This window comes from Candoia aspera, chromosome 7 (genome assembly GCF_035149785.1).
Source record: "Candoia aspera isolate rCanAsp1 chromosome 7, rCanAsp1.hap2, whole genome shotgun sequence".
Taxonomy (NCBI): domain Eukaryota; kingdom Metazoa; phylum Chordata; class Lepidosauria; order Squamata; family Boidae; genus Candoia; species Candoia aspera.
In genome coordinates, this window is record NC_086159.1 from 17,729,647 (window position 1) to 17,754,240 (window position 24,594).

Consider the following 24,594-nt stretch of genomic DNA (forward strand, 5'->3'; position numbering starts at 1 on the left):
AACAAAGGAAAAATGACACCTGAACCAGATAAAGGAAGTTGGGCCTGAGCACATGGAGACCCCCCCTCCAAATCCCATCTACAGCTACCAAACTTGTGAATCAACAAAGCAAGGACTTTTGGGGATAAAAGGGGTCCCGAAGCCTGCCCACTCCTTGAGTCGTCTTTGGATCCAGACTTGGCAGCTTCCGTCCCTCTAGCTAGTGCCTGGCAGCTTAGTTGGACATGAGTAAGTGTGGATGAGCGTGTTTGTGTGTGTGTGCACGAGAAAGAGCAAATGTATCTTGCAACCAGTAAAGTTTTGCTACTTTAAATTCACTGGGTCTCATGTATTTCAAAGAACCCATTGTGCCTCAGTGTTCGACTGAAAGTTATTTGTGTGTGTCCCTAATTACTTCCTGGCTGTTGACCAGGGCTGTGTGTCTTGTCTGCTCAAGCCGCACCTATCTGGAAAACCCAAGTAGAAAACAAGGAGGGCTGACAAGATCCACGTGCCTCAACAGGCTGTGAGTCTGTCAGTGAATGACCATAAGCCGAACCTGGGAGCTTGTGTGTGTAACACTTACCCCAACTACCACTACCCAGAGCAAGTAGTACAGCCAAACATTTATTTAACTGGATTTACTACAGCCCCCTATTTACAAACAGACACAATTTATTCTCCTCACACACCTGTATCAGAAGCTATGATTTCTTACTAACCTTCAATTTCTGATTTGTCTGGAAGAGACAATCCAAGGTTCCTGGTTTGCAAATCACAATAAACAAATCATGGAATATACTTCTGCAGTTTGTTTAACTGCACCATTAGCCAGATTAGATTTTAGAAACAAATTGTGTCTGTTTGTAAATTTGCACATGTTGGTTAAAAAAAACCCAACTAATCAAAAGCAGGCATCTCAGACCTTCATCTTGGCAGCTGGTGAAAAAAAAAGGAGAGAATAAACTGTAAACTACGGTAATCTTATGCAGATTTCACTAAAACCTTTATCTGAATATACAGCAAGTCCTTCTGTAATATCCCCCCAACCCTCAGAGTTACTTTGTAGCATAAAATATTTGTTAGGGTTGGGCAGTGTGTTGGGTTTCATCTGTAAAAACAGTACCTTCTTCCAACATCTTAAAATGGATGCATCTTTTTGGGAGTCATGCAACTGTCTTCTTTAGTGACCATGTGATCCTAGGAAAGGGCAAGCCTGCTTTCACATGCTACATTCATTTTCTTGCACCATCCAAAGAACACATACGATGCGTGGACTATGCTTCCAGAAATACTTTACATTCATATTGGTACTGGAGTTGCTCCTAAATTTATGACAAGTGGTCCCATTAATATTTGGGCTATAAACACGCACACACACAAACATACACACACAATGCTAGAGGGATTTGAATATTTTAAGAAATCTTTACTTTCACCTTATTTCTAGTTTAAGAAAGAAGAAATTGGAAGAAAGGAAAAAAAATCGGAAATCGATCTCACAGGTTGTAGTAGGAGATGGATCCAGCAAATTCTAGATATTACTATTTTTAAAGTTTGTATTGAACTTTAAAAATATGAAAAAATATTAAATATGGAAAAAGAGAGAAAAAAGAAAGTCATAGACAAAATCAAACAGAGAAAAGAAACAACAAAACATACAATACTATAGATAAAAATCATTCAACCTAGTTTTTAAACACATAATTAAATCTCGACCATACGATATAATATTGATAAGACTTTTCATTATTTATACGCAACCATTTTATCAACACAAGGAAAATATATATTGACAATCCAACATTGATTGAACAGTAATCTTTTTGGCTGCACCGCATGCTTGACAATCCTTTAATGGCTGATTCAGCGATCGGTTCCAAGTTTTTGATGCAGAATTCAAAAATACATTTACCTGTACTGATCTTTGCAACACCATATTAACAAATTTACAGATATTAAATCAAAGCAGGCCAGCTGGAGGATAAGCCCAAATTATATGAAGTATCCTCTCACTCATTTTTCATTTTCAACATAATGAAGTTAAAAGCCAACCCATTTTAAACACCTTTTGAGTTTTCCAGTAAACTTGAAAAAGAACCTTTTTAAAAAATTAGTTTCATCTTAAGATCATAAGAAACATACTTAATGTTTTTAAGACCATTAGGGATTGATTTGTTAATATGCAACTCTTTTTTCCAGAGTTCCTGGACATAACTAATCTCCAACTTCATGATACTCTTTATATATAATGATATTGTTTATAAATATATTGTACGCTGAGAATCATCTAAAGCATATTTCAATACTGATAATAATTTGGTATTTTTAGACCCTGCTTATGTATCTGGGCCAAGTTGTGAAATCAGATGCTTTAATTGTGTATTGAATCAATTGCAGTAATTGATTTAATACACAATTATCAGTGCTTGACCTCTTGCAATAATTCTAATGATCTAAAGCTTGATTATCAATAAGCTGATCTAATATATTCCTACTCATTGTTGTCCATGAGTTAAAAAATAAGGGGAGGGGTTGCCTGCTATTTTCAAATTGTGATTGTCCCTGGGTATAAATTAATCATATGAATAAAGGTCAAAATTACACTTCTATCCCAAGATCTTTGCCATACCACTTTTAATGCAGAAAATATAATAGAGCTATTACTGAATACAGAACCAATCTCTTGCTGTGATGTCAAAAGGGTCACATACTAACTTTCTAATTGTGCCTGTAATGTTTTTTTAATTTGATCACTTCTATTCTGTAAAGGAGCTGAAGTCAAAATACATGCCCAAGGATTTAGGTATTATTATTTGCTAACTAAGCCTGCTGTTCCTAATAACTTATGCTGTGGTTCAGATGAAAACATTAACATTTTTGTTTTATAAAACAAATCTCCTTGTCTAGAGAGAATTTCTAACGTGGAACCCATGGGCTTGCTGTAAGAATTGAAGCTGGTAAAGTGGAAATCTCTGATTTTCATGCCAGAGAAACATTTTATAAGCAGACAGATGGCAGAAACCTTCAAGGTTGGGAAAACAGGAGCAAAAGAGGCCTAGGATTTAAACCTAAAGATTAACATATATAGAAGACAAGGCCATGGGGTACTATTTAAGACTTCTTTGTACATATGGCCTCTTATTTCACAGAAATAAATTTTCTTATCTAACCTTCTTGTGTATCTGCCTGGGAATGTGAAATGGGGAGAGATTTTAATCACGGTGCCTGGCTCTAAGTTTGGACAATTGCCTGTTCTGCATTCACAAGATGTATTTGAACTTCCATCTTGCATAAAAGTAAATAATCAGAACACACAAATCTTAACACAGGGAACCAAAACTTTGCACTGTAAATAGTGCTGTTAATCAACTGCAAACAATCTTTACCTCTTGAGGAAGTTCCAGCTTAGAACGATCTGTTCCCTCTTTGGACTGGAGACCCATCAAGTAAGGTACAGGAGCATCAAGGAAATGCAAGAGTGAGGCTGGAAGGATGGGGACATACACATGTTGCCACTGGAATGGGAATAGCAGGGTGGTGATCCCTTCTGCAACCGTCATCAGACGCTGATAGTCTAAACAAAGAAACCCAAAACAGAATTGCCTCTAAAATCCCATTACTTTCAAAAACCCATAAACATTTCAATGCCCAGCAGATGGCAACTGCAAAGCAATTTTTAAATCCACAGGACACCCGTTGTAATAGCCATTTATTGACTTGATTTAATGTGCAGTGAGTTAACTGGATCAAATCATTAACTCTAGAACTGCCATTCAAAGCAAGCTATGAAATGTTTAGACACATCTAGCATTTAAATTCACTTTAACACAGAATGAGAATTAACTACAGAGGTTAATCCCCAGGACTTATTTTAACACATTTCCATACCAGTACTCTCTTTACAATTATTTTGCCAGCATTTTACTCCAATGAATTCTGTTATTTGATAGATGGAAAATGGCAAATTCAAGTTCAAATAAGTAACCAGGGATTCACTGGTATTAACAGTACCACTCTCTGAAGCTTCAAACGTTAGAGCTGTAATATCATGTTTTTTTAATTAATGAACACAAAATTCTCAGAGTTTAAGCTCATGTACAACCCATGTATAAAATACAGATGTGTTAAGCTCTGTTGTGTGCTACCCAAAGCCACTTGCTTTGTGAGATGGGTGGCTATATAAATTAGATGGACAGACAGACAGACAGAAAAGTCAGGCACCAGGCTTTTAGCCTGATGGTCCATGTATCTAGTCCAAAATAAAATCAGTGAAATATTTAACAAAAACATTCCAAAAGGGTGCTTAAGAAAGAGATACTGTAATTTAAAGATTATTTCAACAACTGATTTTGAAGAGAATGCCTCTGAAGCATGACCTTAGAAAATACTTATCACTTCAATTTGAAATGCATGTAAATATTACAGATCACTAGCTATATGGCTTCCCTTTATCTCTCTACTGGGGGAGCATTAATGAGAAAAATAACAACAACCACATTTCTCAAGCATATTATCCATGTTTATGCCTTACCTACATCAGAGTACATTATCAAGCTTCCAGCATGGAAAAACAGTTTGTTGAGCATTCATGCAGGAATTAAAATATGCATGGCAGGGAAAGAAGACACTGGCAATCTACATTTTTCTTTAATTCTGAACTAATTAATCCTTCCCAAGAACAGTAAAAGCTAGAAGAAAATAAACTTTTACAAAAAAAACTGTTTGATTATCTCAGCCATTTGAGACACATAACCATTAATAATGTAACCAAGGTTTTTAAAGTTCTCATTGACAATACACAGGAGTGTCATTCATTCTTTCTTGCTCATTCTCTGAGCTAGTGTAAAGACGCATGTCTTCCATGGTTCTCCATTAAAGATAATGGATTTGCACTCCAGCTTCAATTGGCCTAAGATTGTCAGTCAGTCACCAAACATACTCCACCAAACACAGAGTCCTAAATCAATCTTCTCAGCCTTACTCATCTTGGAATTCTCAACTGGCAAAGCCTATGATCTGTTGGCTAGGGATTCTAGGAGCTGCAGATATAGAGGGGACCAGGTTGGGGAAGACTGTCCTACACTAATCATCACTACTGCATTAAAGAAGCTGCTGACAAGAGGAGATGCCATAATTGCTTTCAGGCACCTTTTGCTTATCAGGGAAGAGTAAAGACACCCATGTAAATCCCCAGCCCCTAGTATGATATGGGGCAGAAATCCAATCCGTTGGTTTTGCAGAACCTTAGTTCTCAGAAGGGCATTGGCATCTGGAGATAACAGGAATTTCATCATCCCCTCATTTCCATCAGACCACTAGGTCCAGAAAATTTCAGAATGTTCTGGAAGGGAAACTATCAGACCGAAAGCAATATTATGTTTTTTGTTATTGTTGTTGTCTGACAATTTTTAATATATTTAGAAAAAAACCTTCTAGCAAGTTTATCATATTTTATAGATATATTACCTTGTTTTTATAAACTGCTTTGGGAGCTCTGTTGAAGGACCGTATATACTATCAATAAAATCATGTTGTAGGAGTTTATTAATACTCATGGACAGAGAAAGGCTTAAAGTAAAAGGTTAGAAAAATCTTCACTCTTTAGATTACCTGTGGACTAAATTACATACTATGTATATGCAGAACTAACAGTTTAATTTATCCTTCTCTGGCACCAATCTTGTGCCAATCATATTTTGTTACTGCTCCCTAGAAAGCTGCATTATTAGAAAGCTTCAAAACATTCTGAAGCTATTGAAATATCCATTCCTTCCCCATCCACCAAATTTCATTACATTCTTCGTTGGCATAAGAAAACTTAAATGTTTAAAATTATTTTAAAGAAGCTGATCACCATCAAGCGTAACTGCTTTCAAAATATAAATAAGGTGACTTCACAAAGCTACTTAAAACCAGGAAAATATTGGAGCATAAATCCTTGATCTTATCAATTAATAAGAGTTTTCTTATCTTCCTGACAATTATAGCTGCCTTGGAAGATGGCTACTGCCTTCTGCACCAATGCTCTGTCTTCAGCTTGTGCCTGTAGGTAATATTATTAATTCTCAAAGAATCTATCAGATGATTTCAGATTTATTCTTCTGGCAAACTTGCACAGGGGGAGAGGGTGGTTGTAGTTTTTGTAGTCAGGAGTGACCTATTATTATTAAATCTTATTCATACATTCCTTCCTGGCCAAAAAACTTTTGTAGTTGGCATATGGTAGGCAGTCCAACTTCCCTCTACCTATCATTGTCTGTCTTCTTACAGGGCACTATTTTGGAGGCAAGTGATGCTAGGTCATCCCATATGCTATGGAAAGATCAATATACTGTATGCACAAAAGAGACAACATTAATCACTAGTCATCAACATAATTAAATAGACAGGAGACGCCTTTTGAAAATCCTAGAACATCAACCCCCACCCAACAAAACATCAGAATACCTTCCTCTCTTTAAGAAAACACCCTTTAATGTTGTACCAAAAGCAACATTATCCCAATATTATACGTGGTTGGTATCAATATTCTGCAGGACAAGAAAAGTCAACCCCGCAATCGGTCTACTTACCTTGAGAATAAAGAAGAATCTGCATTTCTAGGAGAACACATGTAAAAACCTGAATGAGATTCTCCAAGCCCAGCAGCTCAAACACCTCCTGGAGAGCATAGTCAGACAGGGGAAGTTCATTGGGCCCTGGTCTCTGGCAGACTATAGGCTCATAAACCCCATAGAATTTGAGTGACCTTCCTGGGGGTGGAAGGGGTACTTCATAAAGAATGTTATGTATGTAGCTTTCTAGGGGCAAAGGTGGGGGCTGCTGAGAAGTGACCGCTTTGTAAAGCTGGATGAGAAATTTCTTGCAGGCTTGCATGAAAGGCAGGGGAGCAATGAGACATATACACTTGGAAACATAAAGTGTGTCCCTGTTGATGTCATACGAGTTGTACCGCTGCATTTTGGCCAGGGATGTGGAATCTCCTTCATCCAGGCTGCTGGCCAGTGAGTCCATGCTGCATGAAGACGAGGCGCAGACACTGTTGCATTGCTCTGCATTATGCATCTGATAAAGAGTTTGCATGGCTGCGCAGATCTGCTTGCTTGTGACCTCCTCAAAAAACGTGAGTACAAATCCGTAAGTACGTGAGCCATCTTCCCGAGTAATAATGAATGAATGGAACTGGGGATCTCTGTGGTCAGTTTGAGTCCTGAAGGATAGCCCTTTGGGCATGCATAGCTATGGAAAGAGAAGAGGGAAATAGACACGTCAACTGCATCATAACATCTATTGTGGGCATTCCTATAAAACATATACACTGTACCTATTTGATAAAGCGAATAATGCTTATTAACAAGAAACTAGAGTGAAAAAAACACTTTCTTAACATTTAATTAAAAACAACATTCTTCCAAGCCTCAAGCTCCACTGATTTTGCATAATTATGTAGCAATGGAAATTTGCCACAGTTCTTAAATTAATTTACAACCTTGTGCATTAGCTATGGACATCTCAAGAAAGCAGCTAACAAAAAGCCTATTTCCTTAACAAGTAATGTGCATTATACAAAATTTAAAAGGATGTGAATATTACATGCATGTCAATTATATATCCAGGATAAATGCTAAAAGTATAGCCACAGTCATATAATTTAATAGCAGCAAATATATATCAATTAATAAATAAATGTGTGTCCTTATTGAACACTGTAGCTAAAGGGAATCTGTATTCAGCACTCATCATTATACAAATGCACTAATCTGTATAAAATTCTCTTGGAAGCAATCTTTTGGAAAGTTAAGAAGATATTTACATATTGTCCTTATGACTATTTCTTGAAAGAAGAGAAAAAGATGAGGAAGGTGAAGGACAAGTCCAATACAATTCTTCTGATGTACTTGTTACGAAGACCTTACAAAGTATTTGAAAGGAGAGCTTCATGAAGCCTGTTAGCACCAATAAAGCAACCCCCCACCCCCCAGTGTTAAAGTAGCCGAACCTCTGGAAGACTCATGAAACTGTTTTGAAGGTGTGCTGGCTGCTTGCATGTGCATGACAGAGAACCTTCCACTGGAACTGCTGGCAAAGCAAAACAGCTGTGCACACATGCACACACTGACTCAGTGAATGCTCAACATTACATAGACAAAATGGCACCACATCCATACAAGACGAATTATCAGGAAGTCTGAAACAATACCCCACCCCAAAAAAACCCCAATGAGAATAAGGGATGAGCATGCTCAATGCTGCTGGAAGGAGTGGGGGGACTGAATGGAGGGGAATGGCTGAAATCCTCAACATTCTATAATGTTGGTATTGCCCATCTTTTCCTCAAGAGCATAGGGGTTGGTCCTACCAAATGGGAAGCCAGCTGTTAAGATCTGAAACCTTTCTTCCATTCCAATTATTCAATCCCTTGTGGCTTCTTGTCAAAATATGAGAGAACACAAATGAAAACACAGTTTGTGCAGATCTGAGAGTTGATCAACTGGGAGATGCTACTTTTGCCACCATCTGAAGGGCAGACTCTAATCAATAGAAGAGAATATCTGTAGCTCAGGGTTGAATTGTGGAGTTCTTGGTGTTCTCTGAGCTTGGTTGTTTGCTTGCAGATGTTTTGTTATCTGACTAGGTAGCAACTTCAGTGCTTGAGCACTGAAGTGCTCAAGATGCTACCTAGTCGGCTAACGAAATGTCTGTAAGCAAACAACCAAGCTCAGAGAACACCAAGGACTCCACAGACTCTAATCAGTTAGCACTACTCAAGTAGAGAAGACCAAGGATGCAGACACACTGACAATCTCCCTGCTTTATATGTGAGCAATGTAATTCAGGATTTAAACACATGCAAATTCTATCTTCACATACAAGGTGGCTTCATACATTGCACTAAGCTATGGCCTATGTTAACCATAGTTTATTGAATAAACCACAATGGCTGGATTCAAACAACACACTAAACCAAAGTAAACAAAACACATTATGGTGTAGTGCAATGTACAGAACCAACTGGATTCCAAGCTAATGGCTTCAGAACTAACTATCTGTATAACTTGAAGAAAGCGCCTATGTATGTATGTTTTAAATCTTTGAACAAAACTAATTTTTAAGCATCCTGCTCAAGTGCTCATAGAATCACCAGAATCTTACTCCCTGACACTTCCCTGTATATGTGGCAGTGACTCACTGGAGAACTCTGCCCAATCAAAAAGGAAGAAACAGCCATCACTATATGCAAAAAAAAAATGGTTTAAACATGTGTGGCATATCTGTATAACTCTGTAGAAAAACGGAGAGTGGCAGTTTCTAAAATGAAACTGCTCCCCTTCCATTAACTAACTTCCATTAAACAACTTCTATTAACATTTTGCCATCTGCAGTTCAATTAGCATCTAGTAACTACAGAATGCTTCTCTAGATTAACCTAGAAATGTTTGAGCATTTCCTGCAAAAAATCACTCACTGCTACTGATATAAAAAGCAGACAAAAATACAAGGTAATGACATTAATTCTGAAAGATATGAGCAACATTTCTCTGGGCTTATTATTAAGAGAAAACTGTTCATGTTCAACAAGCTTTTGCTTCCACCACTCACCCCTTCAGATTACAACATTTTGCAACAAACAAGATTTGAAGAAGGGAAGAAGAAATAAGAATTTAGGTATTTTATCATGGTCTCTTTAGAAGTTAATAAGAGCTTGAAGGCTGCAGCAGCCTGATGGCGCCTTGGTAGACGTTAGGTTACCCAACATGGATGCACATATTTTATTAAAGGAGTCACAATTCTCTGAGTGTGTACAGTAATCAGATTTTATGACAAGCTATACTGAAAGGAATGAAGAGTTTTTATGAAACTGAAGCATCTGGGTATTTCATCTGTTGTTATATCATGGAGAAGCAGGGTATGTTCAAAGCTTTCTACTAGACCAGTGCTTCTCAACCCTGGCAGTTTGAAGACGTGTGGACTTCAACTCCCAGAATTCCCCAGCCAGCCATGCTCTTCAAGTAGCCATGGTTGAGAAGCACTGTACCAGACAATGGTAGAATTGCTCTAAGTAGTGAACCTAGGACCAATGGAAGAATACTGACCTACTGAAGGAGAAGACCAGGGTTTAACAAACCTAGGAAATAAAGGTTTGAGGAGGTAGGATTTAGAGAATACTTTCATTTTAGCTTTACTTAGCTGTATGGAAGTATTTTCTAAGTTCTCCTTGGGCTGAAGATTACACACTGGCTGAAGACACATATTGTGCTATGTCACAATTTTGATCAATCAGTTGGATAAGCCTCAATGGGGTGGCCTCCCACCCAACACTGAGCTATAAATCACGGTTTATTATGATAGTTGTATTCACAGGTCATGCTAAACTAAACAAATCTTATTATAGCTTACAGTGAAGTGTGAACCCAGTATTGACTTCACATAAAAGCAGCCCATTCTTTGGCCACAAATCTGTGCATTAATAGAGAAAGATAGGTTAATCCCCTTCACTTAGTCAAAATTCTTCTATCCAACTAAGGGCTGACTTTTTCCTTTTACACGGTAACAGCCTCATGACCCATCAAGAGCAGTGAACAAACACAGTTCAGAATCATATATTTTTTCAAATCAGAATGAATTCTTAACCAAGAAGAAAATTGATTTCATATTACAACTACTCTCAAAAGTCCTATTTCACCTCCTTGAAATACTAAATGGCACAAGGACTTTTACATATGGCATAATGATGTCACTGACACCCTAGCCCAAAATTTTGAATATTTTAAAGCTGCAATACTTTACAAGCTAACTTGAAAAATAAGTCCTGTGAAAGACTGTGGGACAATTCTGTGGATGCTGTGGCAGAATGCACACTATATGCTAAACCATGTCAGTTAGTGGTTACCTTCACACAATATGCTGAACTTAGGTTTTTCTGCAGCTTAACATGTTCTTGAAACCCACTTTGTTTTATTAGTTCATGGTTCAATATATAATGCAATGCCAGAAAATGATTTAGTAGTTGAGTTTCAGCATGTTGTGCAAACACAATGTGCACAATGGAGAGAAAGATGATATTCAACGGTAACTTATCTCTACATGGGATCATACATTTCTACTACAGTATATTCCTCTTCTTTATTTTGTAGAAATAAAAAAATGGAAAGAGGACAACTGAAACGTGTAAGAAGGCTTGGCCACAGAGGTCAAGGACTAGAATGAGGAACTCCTTTTGAAGAACAGTTTTTCTACATACCATATTGACTGCATCTTGATCAAAGGGGTTCCATTCTATATTCTGGGGATAGTGAGCCAAGACTTTTGACTTGAAAGTTCTTCTCAAGGGGCTCTGGTCAAAATTTTCTCCTGCAACAGATTAAGAAGCAACAATCATCACATCAATGAACTATTTTCAAAGAAAGCTTCAAGTTTGTCCAACCCCTGGTTAAAGAGAAGAAAGGGCACAGAAAAAGAGATCATATGTTAAAAAAAAAAAAGAACTTACCTCCTAATTTTGGAAAGGAAAAATCCATCACGAAAGTGAGGCAAACAATATTCATCCCACTCCATTAAGTGAATCCTCTTAATATAAGTTTATAGTGATATATTTTAAGTTAAAAAAACAATATTGAAAGGATCAGCCATTAAAAAAAGCATAATTAGTTAATAACCTATTTGGTGGTTAAGGTGCTGGGCTAGAAACCAGGAGTCTGTGAGTTCTAGTCCCGCCTTAGGCATGAAAGCCGGCTGGGTGACCTTGGGCCAGTCACACTCTCTCAGCCCAACTTGGTGCAATGTAGACTAGCTTCCTCGTGGTGCACCCTGTGCAACGTGACTTGTCACGGCTAAATAGTCTACACATCTGGCTGCTGGACCTCACAACAATTTCCCAGCAAGAAAAAAAGCAGCATGAACACCGAACTGCTATGCCATACGATTAAAAAAAAACTATTTGGTAAAACAACTCTATGCTTCATGAATATTGTCATAATGGGGACAATAACTCTAATCTTTACACCTTAGGTGGTTAAAAACAAGCACTGGGGCTGAGCACTTCCCCACCGGCTTATTTTCCTGCTCTGTTAACTGACATTTAAGCAGAGTCCCCAGTTCAGATCCAAAGAGATATTTTAGAGTAAAAGAAATCAAGAGTTTCAGAGCCAAGTTGGAGAGCTTAATGGCTTGTCCCCAGGGTACAGCCTAAATCAGTTTTATGCTGCCTGGAATGACAGTTTAGAAGATGAATGCTTTAATTGTTATTTTTATTATTTCATTCTACCGTTATACTATCTGTATAGTATTATTTTCATTTTTATTTCACTGACTTTAAAAAAGTTAACTGTATACACACAAATATATCTATAAATGAAGTCTGGCATTGTAGGGTATAGGTAAGAAGTATTAGAAAGACGTATTCCCTATGCATTCTTGCTGAAATTATGGAACCTGTACCTGAAGAACAGAGAATTTTAAACAGTATTTGAAAATGCAGCATGAACTACAGTAGCACAGACTGCATAGACACATCTCTACATGGTGCGACAGAAATGATTGCATATATGGTCTATGTTTCACATTATCAGCAAACATGTAAAAATTATAGGAGCAGAAGGGGAAAGGAAAATTGCATTATTAATCTGAATAGACACTAAGACCTTTATTGCCTTTGAGTAGTCTCTGCTTATCAGCAATGAATCATTACTGTTAGCTGCAAATTCTCAGCTGGATCTTCAGAGCAGACAGAAAACCAGCAACCAAATTTCTTTTTCAGATGCTCTTCACAGCAGGCAATAAACCAACAGCTAGATTAATCCCCTGTCCAATTATTTAGGAGGTTGATTACAATTCCTTGTTATGTTACTTCCATCCTAACTTTAATCACAATTGCTACAATGGCTGGGAATTACACGGACTGAAACTCAGTACCTAGAAAATGGTCTGTAGCCACCTGCACATGGTGCAATTAAGTTATTTCAGAGACTTTACACAGAAAAAACTAAATGTCCTGCTAAGTGTACCTGCTTAATACAGGTATTTACAGTCATGTTTATCAAATTCATGCGCCTCTTCTTTTAGTTATACGTTAGTTTCAGTCATGCACATAATAATGTAGCATGCCCTCTGGGAATTTAGTTCATCACCCTTTCCAGGAAGATCTATATTTCTATCTACTGTATTCACATTCAGTTTTCTTTGCCTATAGTTAAACTGGGCAGAAAGCTTCCTACTCAAAACCCAATTACCTTAATAATCCATACTGGTATCAATAAATGGTGCAGTATATATTGAAGCCCAATGAAGAAAAGCAGTTGCAAAGGAGAACTTAATATAGTAACTCACATTATATGGGTTACAACTCAGAATTCTGCAATGATTACATTAGATAGGGCAGGATACACTGTACCACCAAAAATCACTGTACAATTATCAAAAAGATAAGCCTGCATATTATTATTATAAATTATACTGGTCAGGCAAAACCATAATTTGTTTCCATTAAATGATATATTAGACTATAAGGACCTTCTAAAGTCTTTTGCCCAAGCTTCTATGTGTTTATTCTAAATAAAATATTTATTATTATTGGCATCCACTTTATAGGACCACCTTCTCCAACCAAATCGACCTGCCTGAGACATTTATATCAGAAGAAACTTTTGATGGTTCACCACATTTGGGGGGAGGGGGGCAAAGATGATTTTTTTTTAAGTTACAGTATTTGTCCTGTAGAATAATCTCCTGCCTGAGGTTGGATTAGTCCACTCTGTTGCTTTGGGGAAACAGATTAAGTCAGAGTTTTTCTGGAGCACATATGAGGACCTTTCCCTTTCCCTTTCCCTCCTTCTTTCCTTCCTCATGGCCACCCAATTCAAAACAATTCTGAGAAGCTTACAACAAATTTAAAAAACAAGATAAAAATATCAACCTCAAAACAGAACAAGCAGCTACCAAGGATTAACATTCATCTCCATAAAACATATCTTAAAACATCTCTCAGAATCACTGCACATGGGAACAGCCAGGGCTTCGTTGCCTTTCAAAAGGCCAACAGGGCTGGGGCCATCTCAGTTTCGGGGGGGAAGGGGAGCTGTTCCCTAAGACAAGCACTTGACAGATAAGGCATGCTTCCAAGGTCTCATCAAATGGCACTGTTTGATAGAAGGGACCTGGAGCATGCCAATTCCATCAGATCTGGTGGAATGGAAAGAATTAGTAGGAGACAGTAGGTCTTGCAAATAACCTGGCCCTGTATCATGAAGGACTTTATAGGTGATTACTAGCCCTTTTAAGAAGCCTACAAGAAGCAAGTGCAGCTTACAAAGTAGTGCAACACGGGTGTTCTAAGGCATGCCACATTACCCACACTGCCACATTCTAGACCACTTGCAGCTTTGGAGTGCTCTTCAAGGGCCCCATGTAAAGTGTGTTGCAATAATCCAAACCACAGGTGACTAAAGCATGAATGACCATGAGTGAAGCTCAGCTGGTGCATACAATGAATTTGTGCAGAGGCCCTCCTAGGTGTAACCGCCACCTGCTCCTCAAATAGCAGCCAAGAGTCAGAAGGACTCCCAAATTGTGCTCCACTTCTGCCTGGAGGAGTGACACTCCATCTGGAACTAAAGATGAAAAGTCCTCAGTACTGGGGAACCCTAAAACCCACAGCCACTCAAGTCTTACTAGGGATGAATCTAAGCCTGTTCCTCCCCATCCAGATCTCCACAGTCTCCAGATACTGAGATTGCACCTCACAGTATCACTTCATTGACCAGGAGTAGAGATGTACAAATGAGTGGCATAGTGATGATACCTCCCCTCATGTGTATAGATGACCTCACCCAGACATTCATGTAAATATTAAACAGGAGCGGGGAGAAAGTAGAACCCAAGGAACCCCATAGAACAGGGGCCTAGAGCTTGACTTCTCTCTCCCTGAACACTGACTACAACTAGCCGTGGAAGAAGGAGATCCACCTTAACACAATGTCCCCCACTCCTATCCCCTTGAGTTGGTTGAGAAGAATACCATGATCAATGGTACCAAAAGCCACTTGAGATTAAGGACAGCCAGGATGGATGCACTACCACCGTCTTGAGCCCTTCAGAGGTGCAATCAGTGCTGCCTCAGTACTATCCTGGGGCAAAATTATATTCAATAATCATTTGCTTTATTTTAATGTAATTATTTACTGATCATACACTTTTTACCATGGAAGTTTGAATGCATGACCATTTCTGTATATTGTTATTTTGTTTTGATGTAAACAACCAAGGCAAAATGCAATGGTAAACAAACTTGATAACTAAATATATTGGCCCCTTGTTATCTGTGGAATTGTCTTCTGCAGGTAGTCTTCCTGGACTACATATTCCAGAGAATTCTCTAGATACCCACACCAAAATTGATCGAGAGTTTCAGATCCAGAGAATGACGTTGCTAGCAGCAGCTCCCTCTCTCTGGAACAGTATGAACTCTGGGGTCAGATGCATTACTATCCTGATATCCTTTAAAAAATTGTGAAGATGGTCCATTTTAGAAGGGTATTTGGGTAGGAAGATCTTACCTAAAGATATCAATAGTTTTTATTAAGTATATTTACACTTCTATATATCATGGTTTGTTTTTATGTGATTTTATCAATACATTTAGCTTTACATACTGTAAGCCCCTTAGACTTGCTGGAAGAGGTAGTATACCAATGTACGTTCGTTAGTAAATTAGTAACTAACTAAGTGCCGAATTTTAGAATTACAGTTTAGTATAACATCATGTTCAGTTCATGCTTTAAAGTACAGGGATGGAAATATGACACTGGCTTTATGAGAATTATTCCAAGTGTTCCGCTTAAGCTCATCAAAGAAATCTGTAAGAAGTATTGATTCTTTTAAAAGGGAAGACAAAAAATGAGTTTGTCAGAATATTAGCAAATCTGGAGGGTTGTGCTTGCATTGCTCACTCAGACTAATCAAAATACAATTAGTGCTTTCTTATAATTAAGCATTTAAAGAACAAATAGACCTAAATTCAAATTTAGCATCTCTGGATTTGAATTTTTCTTTAGTAACCACGCATAAAATAATAGTAAGATTTGACAAAACATTAGAATGAGAAACTCTACTATAGAAGAATACAAAGCATGTTGAAAAAAATAATAACAGAATGTTTATTGTAGAAGGAAAAGCAATTGAGATCAAGAAACTACCTTAATATCTCCTTGGAATGGCAAGTAAAGATTTCATTTGAGGAAGTGCTATTACAAATTAACATTCTGATGGCACTTTATTCTTAGCAGAAGGGTATACTAGTGAGAACTTGTGATCATGCAAATTACACAAATCCTTAACAAAGGGTTATGTGAAACAGAACTTACAATGCATGCTTTACTTACTTCCAATTAACTTTACATTGCCTTTGTTTGCTGAGTAAATCATGAAAATTAGAATATTAGCCCTTTTTCATATCCAGGAAGCTGGCAAGAGTATAAATTTATTTAGGAAGATGGGGATGAGGTCATTAGCCCTGTTGTCTCACATCACTCCTCATGTTTGTTTGTTTTTATTTATTGAACAAATTTATATGGCACCCAACTCACACACAGTGAGGTTGACCAACGGTAGAAAACAGCTTCTTCCATCCATGGAGTCTACTCATAAGGCTACTCATGCATCATTCTAGAAGCTCCTGATTCTAGATCTTGCAGAAGGTCTCACCTGGTAAAGGAAATTCTCCACACACTTGGAGAACGATGAAAGGAAAATAGGGCTATTTCGCTCATCCCTCCTCTTCCCACAAATGAACACGCTATCGCTGTTTTTTTTCTGAACTCCTGAAAAGAGGCATCACCTTAGAGATTTGAACACAATACTACTACAGCCCTATGTGAGAAGCATAAGATGTTGGAGAAATGTACAACAGTGGAGACATGTGCACAGTGATATGTTTCCAAAGTCATTAATTTATTATAGAAGCAGAAATTCAATTATGATGCTGATAGCAAGAAAGAAGGGGAAAGAAAACTCATCTTCCCAAGTGGAACAGAGGAAGAAAAGCCCCATTCTGGAAAACAGGTACTCCATTTGCTGAAACTGCCTTGACGAGGGAGGGAGGGGTAGGTAGGTAGGTAGGTAGGTCTCTGTGTGGGTGTGTGTCTGTATGTGTTTTAGACTGTGAATTCTCTCATTAAGATATTCTCCAGATGAGTCACATTCAGTATGGGCAAAATCTAATTTAACAGCACTCTTAACAGCCTCTCTTGGATACTAAATCAAAGGGTACATGGATTACCTTATTAAATTCTACGGCAATGCATTTATTTTTTCTTGAAGCAGCTCAGAACAACATCCACTGTTCTTCCTTACAATCACCAGCATTTTGTGTTTACTTAACAGGACAGGGTCACCTAAAAGTTGATGGCCAGATTTACAGGACACAGTCAATGCTGGCTCAAGGCTCACACCCGTGGATGCATGCATCCATTACTTCATTCATTCGTGCACACACACTCATCACAGGGTTGGGGGCAGGGGAATCCTTTTCTCTCTCCCCCACCCATTCTCTTGCAGATGGCTGGTTTCTCATGGCCATTAGTAGCTGCATCACCAGGAAGAAGAAAAAGCAATCCCTCGCACACTCATCAGTTTTCTGTTGCCTAGTTGAACATGCTGGTCAGCTAGGATTGGGTTCCAGCAGTCCAGTGGGATGCAAAGTGTCTGGCAGAGGCCTCCATTTGCTGTTACTGTTTACGATGAGAATTGTAGTTAACCATACTGTAGCTGCTTTCACAAACCCATTTCAGAAACACTTGGAAAGTGGTAATGGTAACATTGACCAATGTTTTCCAAGCAACACAATAGCCTCAGGCTACAAGCACAGATGAACTAAGGCTTCTGTTCTCTTCCTCTTATGTCCCAGTCATAATCCTAAACATGTCATATCCTAAACATTTTAAACAATGCTACTCACAAAGACAGGGCTTAAAAAGTTTGTTCTGAAAAATCTGATTCAATAAGGCTGAGATCACGATCACCACATAAATAGGGAGCTGATGAAAAACAGCAAACTCTTCTCAGCCCAATCATTTTAGGATTAAAGGTAGTGACAAATTTTGTGGAAGTGCAGTCTGACACATATCTGGTGTAAAAATACCTCTGGCTTTTTAAGGAGAAAACTACTCCACTTGTATGTCATGGCAGCCAACTTTGCCAGCTGTCAATTCTAATGAAACAGTTTCAACAAATATTAGTGAATCTGCTTTTTCTCAATGGAGTTGCCCTTTCATTTCTTACACTTTGGAGGGGGTGTGTGTAAAAATATTTTAAAAGCATATTAGGCCACATTTAGGCATAACATGCCATTACTAGCTGTTACAAGAATGAGCAACAGTGACCCATGGGTACAAGTATTCCCTCTTCACACACAAGGAGAAAAGACAATAAGCTTCAGCTTATAGGTTGAAGTAACCCATACTTTGCTTTTCTGTCCAAAGACAGCAAACTATGATTACATTTGTTCTCAAATCACGATCTCCCTCCATGATCAGACTGGGGTTTCAGATGTGAGCAAGCTATAATCTGTATAAACTAGGTAAAGAAAAAAATGAATCTCCTTCCCATCATGCACAAAGGGTGGTGTGGAAGAAGGTGCACCACGTCTTGCAACAGCTCATTCTCTATTATATTTTGTGATTATGGTTTGTTATAAAATGCTATGGGATCTGTAGTTGCAATGAACTGATTCTCAAGGGTTTTTATCCAAGGGATGGTGGTGACCACTTGCTATCATCTCTTTGTGCAATCGTGGAGAAACTGTGCCCTGGAAGATATTGTTGGACGACAGTGCCAGTCATTTCTGACCGCTAGTTATGCCACCTGCAGCTGACAGGAGTTGGAATCCCATATCTGGCTCAACCGCCACCATTAGCAGATCATCCACAGAAGCAACAGTGATCTGCTGAAAAAAGGGTGGGCATGCTGCAGTTAAGATGTTCCACATTTTATGTGGAAAAAAAAAATCCAGTGAGGAAATCTTGATGAGGCTGTAAAGAAATCTTGATGAGGCTGTGAAAAGAGTTCTTTGATGTTAAGAATTCTTTGCTGTGAAGGCTGTAAGAACAAACTTCGGCTTTCCAGGAGATAGGCTTCACTTCTGAATGAGTTCAGAAAGCTTCACACTTGATTACTTAGTTTGAACATATTGTTTTACTCCATAAGCAGGACCAGCAGATCTGGGCTGCAAAACTCCAGATGACCATGACATGCATGATGTGGCAGCAAACAGTTGATGTTTACTGTATCTCTTGGCTGCTACTGTAGTAGACATCTGGAGTTTTGCAGCCCATATTTTGGAGCCCAACCATAAGCCTAGTATAGTTGGCAGCACAAATAAAACCTTCCTGCGGGACGTGCTCCTTACATAATCCTCACTCAACATCCCCTGTGTTCAGAACTCATCCACTGTTTCCAATGGATGCCCAAGAAAGCCCTTTTTGGAGAGCTTTTGCATTATTCTGATCAGCTTCTTTTCTACTTTCTACTGTGATTATTGCTGCTAATTACCCTTTATGGGATTTTTTAAAAAGGGAATGTTATGTTTTTAGTATTGTGAGTGGATGTGGAATCTTCTAGCCCAAAGGCAAATTTTCAATATTTTAATAAATAAAGCCACATTTTCTCCATCCTCCAGACCCATTTTACTAAGTGTCATTGACTGACTGATGGACTTGCACTGATTGCTACCAATGCAAAATGAGATTTGGTTTAAGCTGCCTTGTAGCTTTCACAGCTCCATGCATGGGGAAAATCAGCAGCCCTCGGCCCAGATGAAAACTCGCAAATGTGGCAAAGTACAACTCATTATTCTAACATCAGATGGCTTCACACCAGCTAAAATGTGGTTTGTTGGATTTTGGCTTAAAGTGTTAAATCACAAGCACTGTGATTTGCAAAACTGGGTTTATACTCTGGCCTGATGTGGGGAACCAGCCCATTGTGGCTTATTCAACAGGTCATTGTTAAGCAAACTATTAATAGCATAAGGTACAAAAATCCCTGAGTAAAAAAAATGTGTGCACATATTTAGAGTTGGTAAGAGAACAAAAAGCACAGGGCTGTTAGTTTACTAACTTAGAACCCCCCAGGAAAAGGATGATAACGGAATGCTGATTAAAATATGAAGTAACTATTCAATGAACAGAATTTAATGGAATTCAAGACAAATGACAAGATGGAAATGGATACTGAAAGCCTGTAGTTAAACTTCGCAACCCCCCATTTTTTAATGTTTATTTTTTTTACCTGTTGTTCTTTTTGCAGTATCTGAATTCCTGCCATGGCGGTCGGCTTCTAGCCACTGGTATATGACTACATAACATAACAGAAACAAAAAGTATGTGTGAACAAAATGAACAGAAACTGCAGACAAAAGCATGATTTTAAAAAAGAGAGAGACATGGGTAATGAAATTAGCAGGGGTACTTCTACTGCTGCTGATGTAAAAGGAAGACAGGACAATGGATGTTAGTGACAAGCACAAACACGTATTCATAACCCAGATGCCCGATGTCTCTCTGTTGATGGGAGAGGAAAAGTTAACTTGCATACTGCTGAACATGGCTATGGCATTTCATATGATTAGGAATGGTGACTGTGAAAGATTCATGCTTGTGCAAAACATTCAAATCATCTTTAGGTGAATCAAGTACAGTTTCCTTGGAAAGCTTCTCAGTGAAGCTAGGACAGGTACCCATATCTTCTTCAGAGCTTATAAAGAGAACTTCAGTCCACCTGAGAATTTTCCTGCAAATCTTTAGCTAGATGAGAAGAGCAATTCCAGAAACTTCTAAATATTTGGAATTGTTTCAGCCATTGTTCCAAATGGCTTATGTTTTACCCATGTCAGGCAGGTGGTAGTGGAACATCTCAAGGGCCAATTCAGATGTCAGTCCCTCAAGTGAGCATTACTAAATATGTATTGTGTAATAATTCTCCATCCAAATATAATCATGTTGAAGCAAGTCATTCCCACTCAGTACTTCATAGCAGCTTGGCATTCTCTGCTGTAGAGTGTAATGCCACTGTGCCTGGTGTACTGTATACTGGAAGATCTATCAAACACTGGAATCCATTTCATTTATTTGTTCGTTTGTTTACTGGCCACATGGGGTGTAGTGATATCATCTAAAGCAGGAGAGCACAACCTTATTCCAGCTGGGAGCTATCTGGGTTTTTGAGTGTAAGGGCACCATACATCAACAAGCTGAGAAGGCCAGCATACATTTAATTTGATTTGATTAAATTTACATTAAAGCAATTAAATACAGTTAATACAATTACTCCTCATATCTTCAGTGATTTACTCCAATGTCACACAGAAATTTACAATTCAGGGACAATTTTCAGGAGACACATGGGTTCCTTGGGACCCTCCAACCTGAAGCAACCTCCCCAGCCTGATGCTCTCCATATATTTTCCTTGTTTGCAACTCTCATCAACTCCAACCCACATGGATACAGGCTGTGAATGATGGGAGCCATCAGCCAAGACACTAGGTTGGAGAAGACTAATATAAAGAAATGGAGTAAGGAAGCAGTGAGCTTCTCCAATATAAGTCAAGGAGTATAGGAGAAATTTCTGAAATACTGTATCACAACTGCCTAAAAACAGTTTTCCATCTCTGGGCCTTGACTAGGCAAGGAAAAGAGTTAGATGAGAGAAGGTAGTATTGACCAGCCTATTTCACACTAGCAAAGACGATCGTCAGCCAATGTTCTGGAAATCATTTGTACATGTGTTTAGAAAGGAAAAGCATTGACATCACATCCCTATCTTTGGCAGTTGTTTTGTTGTAGTTGGCAGTGCCACCATCTGAACTGGCCCATGAGATGTAATATTAAAGTAAATAACAAAATATTAATAAGTATTTATTAAAAGCAAACAAAATACACATTATGCCATGGGGAAACATTTTAGCAGATAAAAATGAAACCTTTGTTTTCTTAAGGCTGGATGAAATTGGCAACAATGGACAGAGAAAAGTCATTGCTTTAAAAAAAGTAATGGCTTTCCCAGGGGCTGGTTTGCTTGGAGTGTGCCGGTACAAAATATTGCGCGTGTGCACACACACACACACAACACTCTGGATAGATCTAAAGTAGTTTTTTCCTTATTCTGAATACTCCCCCTTTTCGCTTTCATCACATCTGCTTTTCCCCTGCCATGCCCACATCTAGTTTCAGCATAACCCAAGGTCCACACTCAATGTACAAAATGTTGTACGTTGGAACAAGGAGAAACAAATATTAGTCACACTAAAATTTGAAATTATTAAGCATAAATATGCATGATTTTAGACACACTCTGATCCAGAAGCTGAGATGCCAGAGTGCCCTATATGGACATGGAGAACAAAGACTCTGCACACCTTTGCAAAAACTGAATTTTAAAGAAGAAGATGCTAAGTGCCAGAACGGTATCATACACTCAGAAGGTGCAGTGGAAGTGATAATATAATGCAGAGCAAACATCTGATTACAATTCTGAACAGCAAATAGAACAAAGAAGGAATGAAAAAGGAACAAAACCATTTATTTATGTGCTGTACCTGTAAAACATCTTTTTTTTTCCTACCAAGACTTCAAAGCAATTTATACATTTAACATGAGAGAGAGAGAGTTATAAATTTTCTTTCCTAAACCTTAATACTCATTTTCTGACCTACCTTTCAATCCAGAAGAACATCCACTTTTTAAGCTACCAGGCTACTTGAAAACACAGCTAAAACCAAGGGTTGTCATCGTCAATCTACACAAACATCTCCAGAGAGCTCTTTGCCTCTCCTGTGTAGTAACACAGTTATAACAGAGAATGCAGTCTAATTCATATTTCCAAAGGAGCTGAAAGAAAATAGCTTGAAAGAAGATAATCAGTACCTGATTATCATACCCAATCAGGGTTTGCTTTAACCATGGTTTATTGAACAAGTCCTAATGGCTTTTCCCCACATAACACTAAGCCATAAACCATGGTTTACGAACCACAATGGTTAGGTTCACACACCACAACAACCCAAACCCAACCTACTCCTACTTAGTGCAACACAAGAACCTAGGTAGCTTCTTTCTCTTCAGGTTCCATTTAGCAACTTTCTCAGATACTGCACACAGCAGTAAAAGAGAGCTGTACATCTCCGATGGAAAGCTGCATTGTTCACTGGAAGGCACAAAACCTCAAAAAACGCATTTTCACTGAGGGCTTCTGTAGCTCAAAAACTTCAGTTTAAAATGTCATCATTAGCTGAAGCCAGACTAATAAATCAACAGCGCTAATTCCTATCCATTTTGAGTTTTAAAGTTCAGATCTGCCTAAACAAGCCAACCAAGCAAAGGCAAGGATAAACAGACGATTAAAAATGCAGTACAATGAACCTGCACTGCAGAGGGGATCACGCTGGTGCTACACCAGGAGGAAAACAGTTTATCTGGCCTCCAAGATCTCATTACTGCAGTCCTTCTATTCTGATTAGCTTTTACTCAGAACCGAGACACTCTCAGCTGAGACCTGCAAATGCTCCTTGAGGGACAAAAGTCCCAAATATTTTCAGATACAGATCCTTCATTAAGGCTTTAAGCTCTCTGTTTTATGGAAGGATGTTAGAGCAGCTGATTGGCAAGTCGCCCCTTTTTGTCGTACAATATTCATTTACACACATCTGCATAAACAAGTCCTCAAGCAATTTGTCTGATCACAAGAATGCTGCAAAATCCGTTGGAGACAATTAAGCCAGCCTCAGTCTCAACTGAGTTAGCTCCCTTGTCAGTCTCAAGAGTTATACAACGCCATAGTTTTCCTGTCTTAACACAGCTGCACATTCGAACACCAGCGCAACTGCAGACACCATTCACATGAAAGCAACCTTAACAAATAGGAAGAACCCATCAAAGAGATAGATAGCATACAATGTCAAGGGTATTCATAGTAGCAGCTATCTAAGCACATTATTGTGGCAGAGAAATTGGGAAACTCTGTATAAATTGTGTTTTGCCCTAAGGAACCAAAAGCTCCATTACAGTGCAAATCATATGCATGATTTCCAATTGTTCCACTTCGTTCACACACATACACAAGCCTATTGACTTCAACAACACATAACCTGTGCATTTTGATTGCTGGCTGCCAGCTACTTCAGATTTCTGTAAGGGCAGAACCGGCATTTTCAGAATTCTAAATCTGGAAGAGAGAGTGCAGTATACATTTAGCCTCAAGACTCTCTTTTTTCCATGTCAAATATGCATAGAACTGAGGCAGCTCTTTCCTGAGGCCAAGCTGCATCCTGTCCTTTTGCTTTCCAAGCAACGATTACTAATAACAGTAATTCCATTGGTTGTACACCAGGCTTAGTTCTGAATACCTAGACTTTATTTATATATTAATTATGTACCTTAAGCATTTAAAAAAAATAGTCTTATTACAAACTTAAGCTAGGAAACAGCACTGGCAACTTCTTCATATCAGATCAGATTACTTGTTCACATTGCTGAATGATAGCGGCTGTCCAAAATTTCCAGCCTAACCTTTTCCACCCCTTCCTGGAACCCCAAGGACCTGGAATGAGGACCTTCAGTATACTG

General features: G+C 38.5%; 1 protein-coding gene and 1 long non-coding RNA gene across 4 annotated transcripts in view; both read right to left on the minus strand.

Annotated features, from left to right (window-relative positions):
* Positions 1-24,594, minus strand: part of LOC134501360 (uncharacterized) — a 425,249-nt gene that overhangs the window by 51,166 nt on the left and 349,489 nt on the right. The window lies entirely within an intron of this gene.
* DENND5B (DENN domain containing 5B) overlaps positions 1-24,594 on the minus strand; it is a 123,044-nt gene that overhangs the window by 51,166 nt on the left and 47,284 nt on the right. For 2 of the 3 annotated variants that reach the window (XM_063309097.1, XM_063309099.1), the window contains exons 2-5: positions 20,263-20,328; positions 11,225-11,334; positions 6,555-7,221; positions 3,369-3,556 (exon numbers count right to left, since the gene is read on the minus strand). In XM_063309097.1, coding sequence (XP_063165167.1) covers positions 3,369-3,556; positions 6,555-7,221; positions 11,225-11,334; positions 20,263-20,328 — 1,031 coding nt within the window. The remainder of the gene's footprint in view (positions 1-3,368; positions 3,557-6,554; positions 7,222-11,224; positions 11,335-20,262; positions 20,329-24,594) is intronic. The other variant, XM_063309098.1, reaches the window with a different exon arrangement.